General features: G+C 33.1%; 1 protein-coding gene across 1 annotated transcript in view; it reads left to right on the top strand.

Moving 5' to 3' along the window:
- The first annotated feature begins 398 nt into the window (after window positions 1-398).
- Window positions 399-13,274, top strand: part of Tmem131 (Transmembrane protein 131) — a 64,422-nt gene continuing 51,546 nt past the window's right edge. The window contains exon 1 of the mRNA XM_085960706.1: window positions 399-634. Within this exon, the coding sequence (XP_085816832.1) occupies window positions 514-634 (121 nt within the window). The 5' untranslated portion in view covers window positions 399-513. The remainder of the gene's footprint in view (window positions 635-13,274) is intronic.

The following is a 13,274-nucleotide window of genomic DNA, read 5'->3' as shown; positions in this document are numbered from 1 at the left end:
GGGTGGATATCGAGAATTTTTTGACATTTCCATTAGAGATTGAGTTTCTAAAACAACCCGACATTAGTGTTTCAAATTTTTGTGTTAGAAATTAAAATCTAAGAAATTTTTCTAGAGGGTGCTGGAGAATTTCAAATCATTTTTTTCCTCGTTTTTATTTGTCTAATCTATTAGCTTTCAATTTCAATGTTTTTGGGGGGGGCAAGGCCCCTTGCCCCCCTCTGGGTGCGCCACTGAATTATATTAATAATTGATCACTGCTTTTGATTATTTATTTTTTGGTGTATTTAATTTATCATAGACAATAATGAATTCACTTCATAAGATAGAGGTGTTTATTTATAGTACATGAAAAAACATGAAGGACTGATATAGTAATAAATCACGTAATGGTTGGCAGTACTGCTAGTGTCATTGTTTTTTTCTCAACGCAATGTGAGTGAGATATCGCGATCGGTAGGATTGCGGAGTATTATAATAAAAATGAAATAAAAGCCGATAGAATTTAGTGAAATGTTAACAGTGAAATATCATAAAATCAATATGAATAGGCAAATAGTGTGGTGTTATCTGTTTATGTTGACGCTCATGGAAGTCGTCAAAACTAAAGTGACAGAACAAGGAAATAGTCACGGTAAAAAAATCGATTTTATTTTGGTTTTCACGCTTCCTGAAATAAATTTAGAACTATTTCAGTTATGTTACTGACAATTGCATGCTACTCATAATCATACCCACGGAAAATGCGACCTTATTTTCACCTGTTGTCGCGTTATTCAGATACTTTCATTATTTTGTAAATGTCACAAACTTGATAAATCCGAACTGTGGTGTAATATAACAAACAAATAGACAGTATTTTTAGCACATTTTTACCCCCCGTTAAGATATTTTGTTTGTTGTTTTCGTATTGATTTAATCAAACCTTGGATTTATTCCGTACATATGTTATTTCGTTAAATTGATAACGCACCATGAAGTATTAGGTCAAAAAATGTAACCATATGATGTGTTGTATATTTATTAAAACATTATAATCATCTGATTTGCGACTTCAAATGCATTCAAATGATTGATATTATGGAAAATACTCATTTAATGCTATTGCATATGCATTTTTATATGCATCCTGGATATTGTGGCAAGATTTCTGGTCACAGGTTGTGCATTGGATTTGTGAGACCTTCTCTATAAATACACATCGCTTTTTATCTGTATATTTTATTTCTCTCCTAAATTGGAATAATTCATAGCAGTTGCAATGATTTACTAAAATTTATTTGCAGTCTTCATAATTTAAAGGTTTTAATAGAAATGGACAGTAGATAAGCAAAGAAATAAACTGACGAAAAGTGCTATAAAATTAATGCTTACATGCTTCGCCCCATCGCAATCTAGGTTCAGAGTACAGGACAACCACAAGGTCACACTCATGCATTTATTATAGTGCTTATCCTGCAGCGCGTAGATCACTCTTGTAGCATCAAATAATACTCAAATAGGATACATGGATTGATTAGTTATAGATGTGTATTTATTTTGTTATTGATGGTAATAGTGCCGCAGATGACCACATGACCTTTTATAACTTTATTTTTAGACCAAGCCCAACCTAACCTAACCCAGTGTGTGATAATAATGTATTGAAATCTATGAATATATCAAACTTTAAATTAAGAATTATTGGATTGAAAAGTATCTCCTCCAACAGAAAAAGAGGTACTGTTCGGTTATACGGAATACAGTGGAAAACACATTTTGAAAATACCCGATATACTGGATTATTTGTTAGTTTGGGTTAGGTTTGGTTAGGTTAACCTAACAAATAATCCAGTTTATCGGCTATTTTCAAAATGTGTTTTCCGCTATATTCCGTATAACCGAACAGTACCGCAAAAGGTATAGTATTTAATGTAATTGTCTACATGGGATAAACACTGTTTCCGCCAAAAATAAATGAGAAATGGTCATTGTTAACAAAAATATTAAAATCACAAACAAAATTAACCAAACATGGTTAATAAAAATACTGTTAGGTATGTACTTAAGTTCTTATATTAAAAAATATCTAAGTGAGTTATTCATAATATATAATATTATATAGGTATTGCTACATGAAAAAGGTCGATTTTGAGATTAGTAAGTAAGTATGCCAATCGATTGCTGAAAACTATACCTACATATCAATAAGAAAAGATTTTTTTTTACATTTATTAAAAAATTTAACTTCAAAGAAACAGTGGGATTACTGAAATAACCCACTGTTAAGTAATAATATTATACAAAAAATCTTATCTATTATAAACTGTAGAAAAAATTAAATAAAACATACTTAAGTAAGTAGTTTTGATTGATTTATATGAAACAAATATTAAAGTTCAATTATCTCAAAGCTAGTATTTTTGACTTATCCCACTGTTGCTTTCAGGTAGCGATATATATTCTCTTTTAAATATCTAGGCACCTACATACCTACCTGTTTTGGTGTGCTATTATGTGATTTAAAAAAATGCCCCTAAATTCAGGTATCCATTTGAAAATACCTTTCCAAGAATGGTATTAACAACTGAAATTCATTTTAATAGATGGTAAATGAGGCTAAAACATTTCTAGAATATTTTGATATCCAAATAGGTGTTATCCTGTTATTGAAAAAGATTATAGTACCTCGATATGTAATAGAAAATATAATGATAATCGGTGGTGTGTAGGTATGTGGTGAGTTCCACATTTATTTATTTATTGGTTACACACTTCCTGACATGCAATGATACCACAAGTATCTTATATGGGTATAAGGAACCTTGAAAGGCTGAGGAGCTTCTGTATTTGTATCCAAGTTTCTTGTTGTTTCCCAGTTTCCACACTCCACGAATGAGCCCCAATTGATGTGTTGTGGATTAAAGGGATCTAAGTGCATAACGATGGTCTAATGTCAATACTCCGTATCTGACTTATAATGACGAAAATGACTTTTTGATGTATTAAAAACAACAAAAATACTGGCCATCGACTGCGAAATTCCCATATCTGTAGTTATTTTAACAAAAATGATACAGCCATTTTAGTAATTTCCCGTATCTGTACATTGCAGGAATAAACCTGTATAAGCCTGTATCTTGCCTCTAAGCTGTCAAGCGTGTTGCATTATGTGTGTTGAATTCAGCTTCAAAATGTCACTTTCGAATTATTTAAAAGGTCAAACAGTAAGTAATATAACAAATTTGGATGTTTATCTTTATGTATATAATGTCACATTTTATTGGATGTTATCATTATAATATTAGGCGTTATGTGCTTTGCTTTACCACTTATTACGTTACGGGTTAATGTAGTTACAATATGTGTGAACTATTAACAGTCAGATACGGGATATTAAATATTTAGTTTTTTGCCTAAATTTGTAAAAAGTCACTTACGGGATATTGACATTAGGCCATCGATAAGTAACCAAGATGACTAAATCAAGTTGAATGCGCAATAATAAATTCTACACAACTGTTTTCCACATTCTGTAAACGAGGTCTGGTTCTCAAATCATACATTATTCCTATATGAAGAAAACTTATTGATATTATATTAGGTTTTCAAACAGTATGAATCGGTCCAATTATATTATGTTACTATGAAACTATCTTATTGAAGATCGGCCACAATCAGAGCGATGTTTACTTTATCGTCTGCTAACCACAACAATTCCGTGGAGCTGCAATCATATCGATCACCGAGGTACATAAGCCACAAAATGCGGTATCTTCCTCTGCTGATTTTACCGTTGATCTTTCCTTAGATAATGCGTTTAGTAATGTTCTAATTTGACAAAAAATACTGTTATTTTCTGGTTTTAATACTACATAGAACTTCTCAGTGATTTCTCATTTGTTTGAGGATATCAACATTTGTCACTGCTTGACAACCAGTCCTCTCAAAAACTCTGTCAAGACACCTTCGCGATGTAGAGTCGATCTTCTCCATTTGGTGTGGAAATGGTGATTTGCCCAAATGAGAGTGAATCAAATGAATGTAAGTAAACTAATCCAAGTAAACAATTATGTTAATTTTACATTAAGGCTATACTCCAGCTGAGGCATGGTCCAAAAAGATCATGACTACGCGATGCGCAGATTGTGCAAACGACGCGTGCGGAACAAAACATAATTTGTCATAAAAATTCAATATGCGTCCATTTAATGTTATGTTTATTGTTATATTAGTACTTAATAATAATATGTAATATATTCATTGACATGCTCTCTTTTTCGAGTACATGCGTGACGTTTTTCAGTCATCTTTACACGATTTAAGAATATATTCCTCCGACGCCATCACCAAACAAATAGATGTGCTCACATCTCGACGAGTGCAAAATTTCGTTCCACCTCTTGTTGAAAATTATTTGCCATTTCACTGATGTATGCTCTTAACGGGTTATGACGTTGAATTATATCTGGACATTCATCCAAATAAAATCCCTACCAAAGTGGACATAGCAGAATAAATCAAAAACATGAATGTAAATTTGCGATAATCACCCTTGCTACAATATTATTATGTAGTTAATTTAATCTTTTAATCCATATAAACTCATCAAATCAAAATTAAATCAAATCAAATTTATTTATTTATTTTACATATAATGAACATAACAAATTATAAATTCAAAGCCTTCACGACATGACATAAAATAAGTGTTAATAAATTTAAAAATAAAAATACAGAGAATAAGTAATAAAATAAGAAATAAAATAAGTAACAAAATAAAAGTAGATGGAAGCACACAGAGTGAACATTGATAGACCCTATCTTAAAAACTTATAAAACAACGTCCACCTAAATTCACCCTCACGTAAGTGGAATATATAAATATCCGAAGCGATTTCATTAAACATGGTTACTGCCCTCCCAATTGGCATTACTAATGGCAGGTTAGTTCTGCACCGTGGGAGAACAAACAACGGATGCCCTCGATTCCTAAGGTAATTATCAGAGACACACAAGCCAACACCACCAAGAATGGCAGAGTTCACATTTACGCCGCGTATAAGTCTGAAAAAATATGTAGCTAAATAAAGATCCCTTCTAAATTTTAAGCTACAATATGTAAGCATCCCTAAGAGAAAATCAGTCGGATAGAGCCACGGATAATATCCATACAGCCGAAAGTAAAGGAGTCTTAAAAATTTCTTTTGGACTCTCTCCACCATATGGCCCTACTTCAACTGATGCGGGGCCCAAACGATAGACCCACTCTCAAGTCTGCTTCTAACTAAGGAGTTATAGAGAATTTTTAGTATCGTAACATCCGAAAAGACCCGGGAAGTACGCAAGACAAAGCCCAACATCTTTAGCGCCTTTTTACAAATGGTATCTATATGACCACTAAACGTCAGTTTACCGTCAAACGTAATTCCAAGATCTCGTACAGATGATATTCGCGAGAGAACTCTGCCATGCATCGAGTACTGGAAAAACAATACTCGTGAGGCTTTAGTAAACGATAAACGGTAATGTGCATGTGGCAACAGTGGCGAAGGGTGTAGGCAGGCTGTTAAGATCCACTATAAATAGTGTACACGAAACTCTGTCAGTCATACGTATTTGTTTTCATTGAAATAAGACTACAATTTTCAACTGTATCATAAAATACATACATCCGGAATAAAAGTGTTCAATGACACTTGCACCGTAATTTGAGGTAAGTATCTATTTCCAAAAACTGAGAAGAACCACTATTCAATATTTTTGTGGTAAATGATGTTATTGTGTTTCGAGCGTAAATGATTGGTTTTAATTTACTTATTACTTAAATAAATATGCAGCATTTGGATTTGTTTTACCTTCATTTAATTTTCATTTACTATTGGCTGTACATAATGATACGGAATATGTACTTACATATTTTTGGTTAGAGATTTTGACCATACGTGGACTGCCTGATATCCATACAAATATCCCGCTTTACTTGACTCCTGCTAAAATTAAACAAAAAATCCACATGGCTATAAATAGACATTCATACTCGCACAATATCAGTATTGAGATAAGTGAATCCATTGCGGAGTTTCCTACAATTTGACTACAGTATATCTAAAAAAGGGTAAAGTATTTAAGAAATCTACTATTGCACATTCTACGTAAAGGACCAAAATGATAGTACAAGTACTATAATTATTATAGTACAGTTTGAAACATGGGTCAGTAGTATTAGCAGTTTTGACAAGGAAGATTAATACTAATATAATAACAAATGTATATATGTTACGCCTAATGTGCGAAATTGACTATTACATGAAATGGGCAAAATTTTGACTAATTCATGTAATAGTCAAGCCCATTGCCTTATTCATGAATTAGGTAAATTATCTGCCGAGTACGTGAATTCGCCAGGGTATGGAATTCTTAAACTGTCAACATGACTGTAGAAAAAGTAAATTTAATACGGATGGTTTTATTAGTTATAATTTGACATAATATAATATTATTATTATTAGGTTAGGTTAGGTTTTCTAATTCTGAATTAAACTAAATGTCCATTTTGAGGTTAGCTAACAAGTGTCAACAAATATCGTAAACAAACAATTGACCATTGCACGATTATTACCCAAGCACGAATCAAATCGCGAAAATACCTTTTAATAAAATCATCGTTATCATATTATAGTTCTAGATTTTTTTTGGGCATAGTCAATATGAATGTCATTGTAGTTATTGATTGGTATATTTTTATATAATCAATGACATTTGACACATTTGGTTAGTTTGATTAGTTGCAAAAAACACCACCGGATCGCGACCATCTATTTTGACCAATGCATGAGCATTTGACACATTTGGTTTAGTTGCAAAAAACACCACCGTAACGCTACTATCTAATTTTCCCAATGCATGAACTAGGCAGAAAAATTACTGCCGAATTCACGCACTTGGCAGATATTTTGCCTAATTCATGAATAAGGCAACGGGCTTGCATTTTTCATGGTTTAGGCAAAATTTTGCCTATTTCATGTAATAGTCAATTTCGCACATTCGGCGTAACATATATATAGCTGTAACGGTAAATTCAACGTTTCTCTGTCCAGTTGGTAGAAAACAACAAGTGTACCGAAATTTGTATGTGCAGAGATTTTTTTAATCTTCAAATATTGTGTCTATTAGTACGTTAATGGTGTATTACCCAGAGATTGGTACTACAAGAAGACAAATAAAAGGTTGCATTATGTATTTAATAGATTATCAACATGTCCAAATGAAATGAGTTTGTATACAACGATGACCCATATACAAGCAGACTCAATGACTACCACCTACCATGGATTTAACGCATTTTTTTCTCTCAAAGACAGCCAGCGCATTCGTAGTCATCTTTTTTATTGTCCAGGCGTTTGAGTATGAAAGAACTGATACCTGTAGTCCATAATGACATTTGTTTGATTTAGCCACCATTTCAATTTTGACACCATTCGCAAGAAAGTACAGTGAAACCTCGATATAACGGACTAATGCGGGTGAGGGGGTGTCCATAAGCCGAAAGTCCGTTATATAAAAACACAAATTCCTGAAAAAAAATCCTGTTTATTAGTCTTTGGATGATATATCCAGACACACCCGTTGTGGAGTGATGTTAATGTTTGATGTCGACGTGCTTACTTTTGGTAATTTTGTTTGCATTTTTGAAGTCAGCTGTTTTTTTTATAATCAACTCATACGAAAATGCGTATAATATAGTTGAATTTTGTTATCTGACGAAATAGTCAATAAATGTTATTATATCGTCGAGATGCGATCTTATCACTGATAACTTTGTTTTTGGGCGTGTTGTTTCTTGCTCGTTATCTTCACTTCCATCCTCATTTTCCAAGATCATAACTTCATCTGCTATCTCACTTTCAGTCATCTTCCAAGGTCACCTTCATCTACTTCTAACCATTGTAGACTAATCATTGAAGGGAGTAATAAATGCATTCGAGTAAACAAATTAAACTGCTGTGCATCTGTGTGAATTAGCGGCCAGCGTTGCAAACGTCTGCTACATTCAGTCTACGAGCAGGATGGCATTATGACTTGAATTTGAGTGCGAGAGGTATGACGTGATTATCAAGCGCAGAACATTGTTTGCAAGCAGTGACACTTGGATTTAAACATGTTTGTTAATCTAACAGGGTGTTTTTAACAATTTTTACAATTGTTCCGAAGTCCGTTATATAGAGGTTCTACTGTACTGTTACTTTGAAAATAAAATACAATAAAAAAAGACACTAATGTCAAAACCAATCAGCTATGCTTGACATGCAATAATTGAATTATAGTTAGACCTCAGCTCTGAATTTTACTTATTTTAATTCTTTTCTTCTAACGAATTCAAGTTCAGTTCTGAAAAAGAGCTAATTGTGATAAATATATCACATTTATCACTTTACGTATTCCGGCAGTTAATTATGTAAAAGAGTTTACCATCTGAACTGTCAAAAGGTGATATCTTTTAACTGCGCCTCTGTCGGGCGTGCTAACGTGAGAATGAGACAGAATATGTCAATTTTACATATTGAGAATTGAGATGCAAGATGTTTCGAAAAATAATCACGTCAACATCTCCGTGTCCGGCTGACACATGACTGGCAAAATTGTAGGTTATATTGACTGAGGTTTAAAGGTTTAATATTTATTGTAAAAACTTCGCGCATTTCGACATTCGGGAACCAAAACCATATCGTCATCGTCGGTCCCTATTAAAAAAGTCGGATCTGCAAAATGCTATTTTTCAGTACAAGCAATCAAAGATGTTTCATCAAATATCCTTTGTGACATATTGCTTGCCATAATGAATAAAAATACGGGTTATAGAAACTTTTCTAAACGTTTATAAAAACATCCGTCTGTCCGGTGAACATAGCAGCAACTGTCAGATCCGACGCATCTTGCTCACCCACGCCCAGCCAACAATGTCGGTTGGTAAGAACCGACATTGTTATTCGGATACTCTCGGTAGATCCGTCATTTTTAACTTGAGTATCTCGAAATTTATCAAACAAACAAAAAAACTGTGATTGTGGTATAAATGTTTAAAGTGTTATAATAAATGTGTAAAATAACTTTTACGTAATAATCCGAAAATGACAAAATTTCAGATCCGACTTTTTTAATAGGGACCGACGATATGACATGACTAATAAAATTGTAGGCTATGTTGGCATGTCGATACAAAATTCTTGTGTTCGGCCAGCGCCATCTTTAGTATAGTAATAGAGTCAGGTGTGTTTCGGCGCATTACCGATTAGATGACGCCAGTTTACCTTTATCCGCTTGTGTTCAGCCGCACAAACATATCCGAATTTGACAGACATGTCTACCAAGTATTAAAGATAGCCATCGGTAACCGTTTTATCACGTTTTGTGGAAAAAATTCCTAAAGTGCTAATTTTGACCAATGATAACAGAAAGGTGCTAAAGTGATAACTATTAAGAATAGACCTACTGGGCAACAAACTTAACATATAATTAATCTAAATCTGCTGCATTCATAATTCAAGAAAATCTAGAGGTATGCACTTCTTTTTGTCAGTTTTTTTTGCTAATGGTGCTACAATTTATTGACCCATTCAACTATATAACTATGCAAAATATTTACATACTTCATGCTTATATCACATTTCAATATTGTGAAATGTGAATCCAAAGCATTGGACTTGTACTAAAATAGATAATACTTGTTGATTGAAGTATTTCCTTTTCAATTTGTAAATAAACATGGTCTGCTGATGTAATGGATTATGGACATACCTATGTTTATTTGGTTTATCTTCATTAAGGTAAAGGCACTAATGGTTGACACATTAAGAAAAAAATCATGTTTTTTTTAATATAGAATACACATTTCTTCATAGATTTAAAAACCAGATATCTTAATCACTGCACAAAACCCTTACCGATTATATTATAATGAGAGAAAATATGCAATAATCAAACACACTTTTTAATAAAACATTTTTGTATCCTATCTTTTATCACTAATGCTTGACATGGCAAAAAAGATGAATCACTAATAATTGACACCTTTAGACACCAATAGTTGACATGGAATATTTTGGTATAATTTACATGTACCTACCTAAATATTTGCTCCTTACCTTTTCTGGTACCTACATACAAATTAACTATCAACCGGTGACTCGTTTTTGCATTGTCAAAACAAATCATTACCATGATATCATTTTTATTAAATGGCTTTTGGACAACGCAGATATATTTATAATATCTCTTTTTCCCTTCTAAAATACATTTTTTTTGGATTTGCAGTTGCTCGTAAAGATTGGTCAATGTTACCAGCACTGCTTCTATTTTCTTCCATCTTCAGATATGTATGAACTTTTTCTCATTTAATGCTACACATGAGATTTAACTTTATATAACAGTGTAATTCTAGGCACATTTTGTAGCTGTTGTAGTTGGAAGGCTTTGCCTCATCATGTATAGCTGCCTCCATAGCTGCTTAAAGCGTCAATTACATTGAGCTTCTTTACGAGCTGTTTGTTGGCGAATTTATAATCTGCCTGTAAAGTCGCCCAGTGTAATCATCGAACATGTTAGCTTGTTCGATAATTACACTGGGCGACTTTACAGGCAGATTATAAATTCGCCAACAAACAGCTCGTAAAGAAGCTCAATGTAATTGATACTTCAGTGAAACGGCAAATAATTTTCAACTATAGGCGCGACGAAATTTTGGACTCGCTGGCAGTCTGAGAGAGAACGTCGAGGTGTCAATACGTAATTTTGTTTCGTGATGGCGACGGGGGTATTAATTCTTAAATCGTGTAAAGATAACTTAAAACGTTACCCATTTTAAAAAGAAAACATGTCAATGAATATATTATTATTGTTACTGATAGAACAATAAACAGAACATTAAATGTACACATGTTGGATTCATATGACAAATTATATTTCGGTCGGCATGCGTCATTTGCACCCGTGACCCGCAATCTGCGCATCGCCTAGCCACGATCTTTTTAGACCATGCCTCAACTGAGGTATAGCCTTAAGAGTATTGAAACATTTTGTCGTTTTATAGGTGGCATTTTTCTTGAGGCAGTCGCTTCGTGTTTTGCGGAACCAAAAGTTGACATTTAATTTACCTAGTAGTTGACATGTGTCTACTATTGGAGAGGATGGACGAAAAATATACTTTCTTATATGGAATCAAAACTGAATGTATGTCTATGCCGAAATTGTTGAAAAATCACTCTTATTGCAACTTTGGTGTGATCACTACTAATTGACATACCCTGTCAACTATTGGGTTTTCTTTATTTTGTGGTCCAATAATTGACACCCATCAATTTCAGACATAAATTTAAATATATTATCACGAAACCTATTCAAATCTACACTCTAACATATATTATTACATGTAAGATACCAAAAATCTGAAATAAAAACATATTATGTAATAATTTCTTACCTGGAAGAGTACAGCATTCTTAACGGATTTGGTAAGAAAATTTGAAATACGTACTCACTCTGTCACACTCTTTAAAAAATATTCGCCATTTTAATGGTTTGGCTCGTAAAGAAATGAGTTTTGACTGGTTCATCACAAAATTTACACTGCACATGTTTTTAAGCTATTTTCGAATGGATACACGCACAGGTTTTCTTATTTTAATTAATATATTTCAAAAGTGTCAACCATTAGTGCACTGTCAACCATTAGTGCCTTTACCTTACTTGGTTTTGTAAAGTTAGTGAGAAGTTCTAATTAGGTACCTATATAGATTATAAAAATATAGCAATTAAAAACATGGATGTCATTGACAGATATCTCATAATTATTGTACTGTGCTATCCATTAGCAATATTGTTATCAATATCAATTATTATTAATATAATTAAGTACATAATATAGATCAAGGAATATATAAAAAATCAGCAATAAATTGGCAACTGTTGGCAACACTTTTAATTTAAAATTTAATGAAAATTAAACAGCCAATATTGATTTTTCAAAACCAGTAGTGGTCTGTATAATGAGAAATCTGCATGAATGGATTGTGTAGTTGTAGTACATACTTTTGTATTTAATATAAGTACACACCGTTGCCAACATAATAATGCAGTGTTAACACATGTAACTCAAACCATTTCTCAAACATCATTCCAAATGTTCGTCCGTTAAGGTTGTTCTGTACTTCGATTTTATAATTTTCTTTTGCGAAAACGCTGATTCGCACAAGTATGTCGAACCAAAACAGGCGTACAAATTTTCAGCAAATTTTAATAGATTTACATACTTATCTGCAAGTAAATATTCCCAAAATGCATCTTCTGAAGCTCTTGCTTTAATGGAAATCTCATTTTGCAGCGTAATTATTTCCTCTTCTAGTTTAACATAATATCCATATGAAAAAGTGTTGAAAGGTTTCCTGAAATTACTTCTGCTTTATTTTAGTATGAAATGGAAAACTTATAAAGAAAACTATGCCAACTAGTATTTTAAAATCTTGGAAGCGGTACTCGAATTCCAAAAAATATGTATAATAAATAAAATCCCATTTTATTTCGACCCGATTGACCTTATTGACACCCCTGCCGTAGAGTCTTCCTTTCTCCTGAAAAACATTATGTAATTCTTTGCTGGCCTCTTCATCTGTTAATATCTAGATCATGGCCCCCACAAAGGGGGGGCTGACAGGGCTCTAGCCTGGGGGCCCGGGCTCAGGAAGGGCCCGGCGTGACGAGTCAATCAGATAAGTGAGAAAAACACATCACAAATTTGCTCTAATAGTAGAAAAATTCCTGCGGCGCTATGTTTCTTCAATAATATTAATAATTTATAAAATTTGGTTTTACGATGCAATTTTTAACTGTGTGTTGATACTCGTCAACTCCATAATTTAAATCGATGTACACTACAAAAAATCGCTAAAAATACACTTTAATTTTACCGCGTACGCCATTTGGTAAACGCTACTGCAGTGCGTCACATTGCCTTTACCCTTATCGATAGGTAGGGGGGCCTGCCAAACATCCTAGCCTGGGGGGCCGCTTCAGGATGTGGGGTCTATGATCTAGATTCTAGAGCCATGAATCATTTTCATTATAGTTATAAAACAATTTCTCATATCTTTTCTTCTTTTTCAAAGTTATTTGAAAGTTTTTTTTCAGTGATATCTTCATTTGTAGGATTTTTGTAATTTCCTTATTAATTATAAATATACCACAAGCTTTTTTCAGCGGTGTGCTATTTACATAATATACAAGCATGAAATAATGGTAAT

The sequence above is a fragment of the Rhyacophila brunnea genome, unplaced genomic scaffold (genome assembly GCF_057557595.1).
Source record: "Rhyacophila brunnea isolate RB1 unplaced genomic scaffold, BYU_Rbru_1.0 scaffold_12, whole genome shotgun sequence".
NCBI lineage: Eukaryota > Metazoa > Arthropoda > Insecta > Trichoptera > Rhyacophilidae > Rhyacophila > Rhyacophila brunnea.
This window is presented reverse-complemented; position numbering and strand designations above follow the sequence as displayed.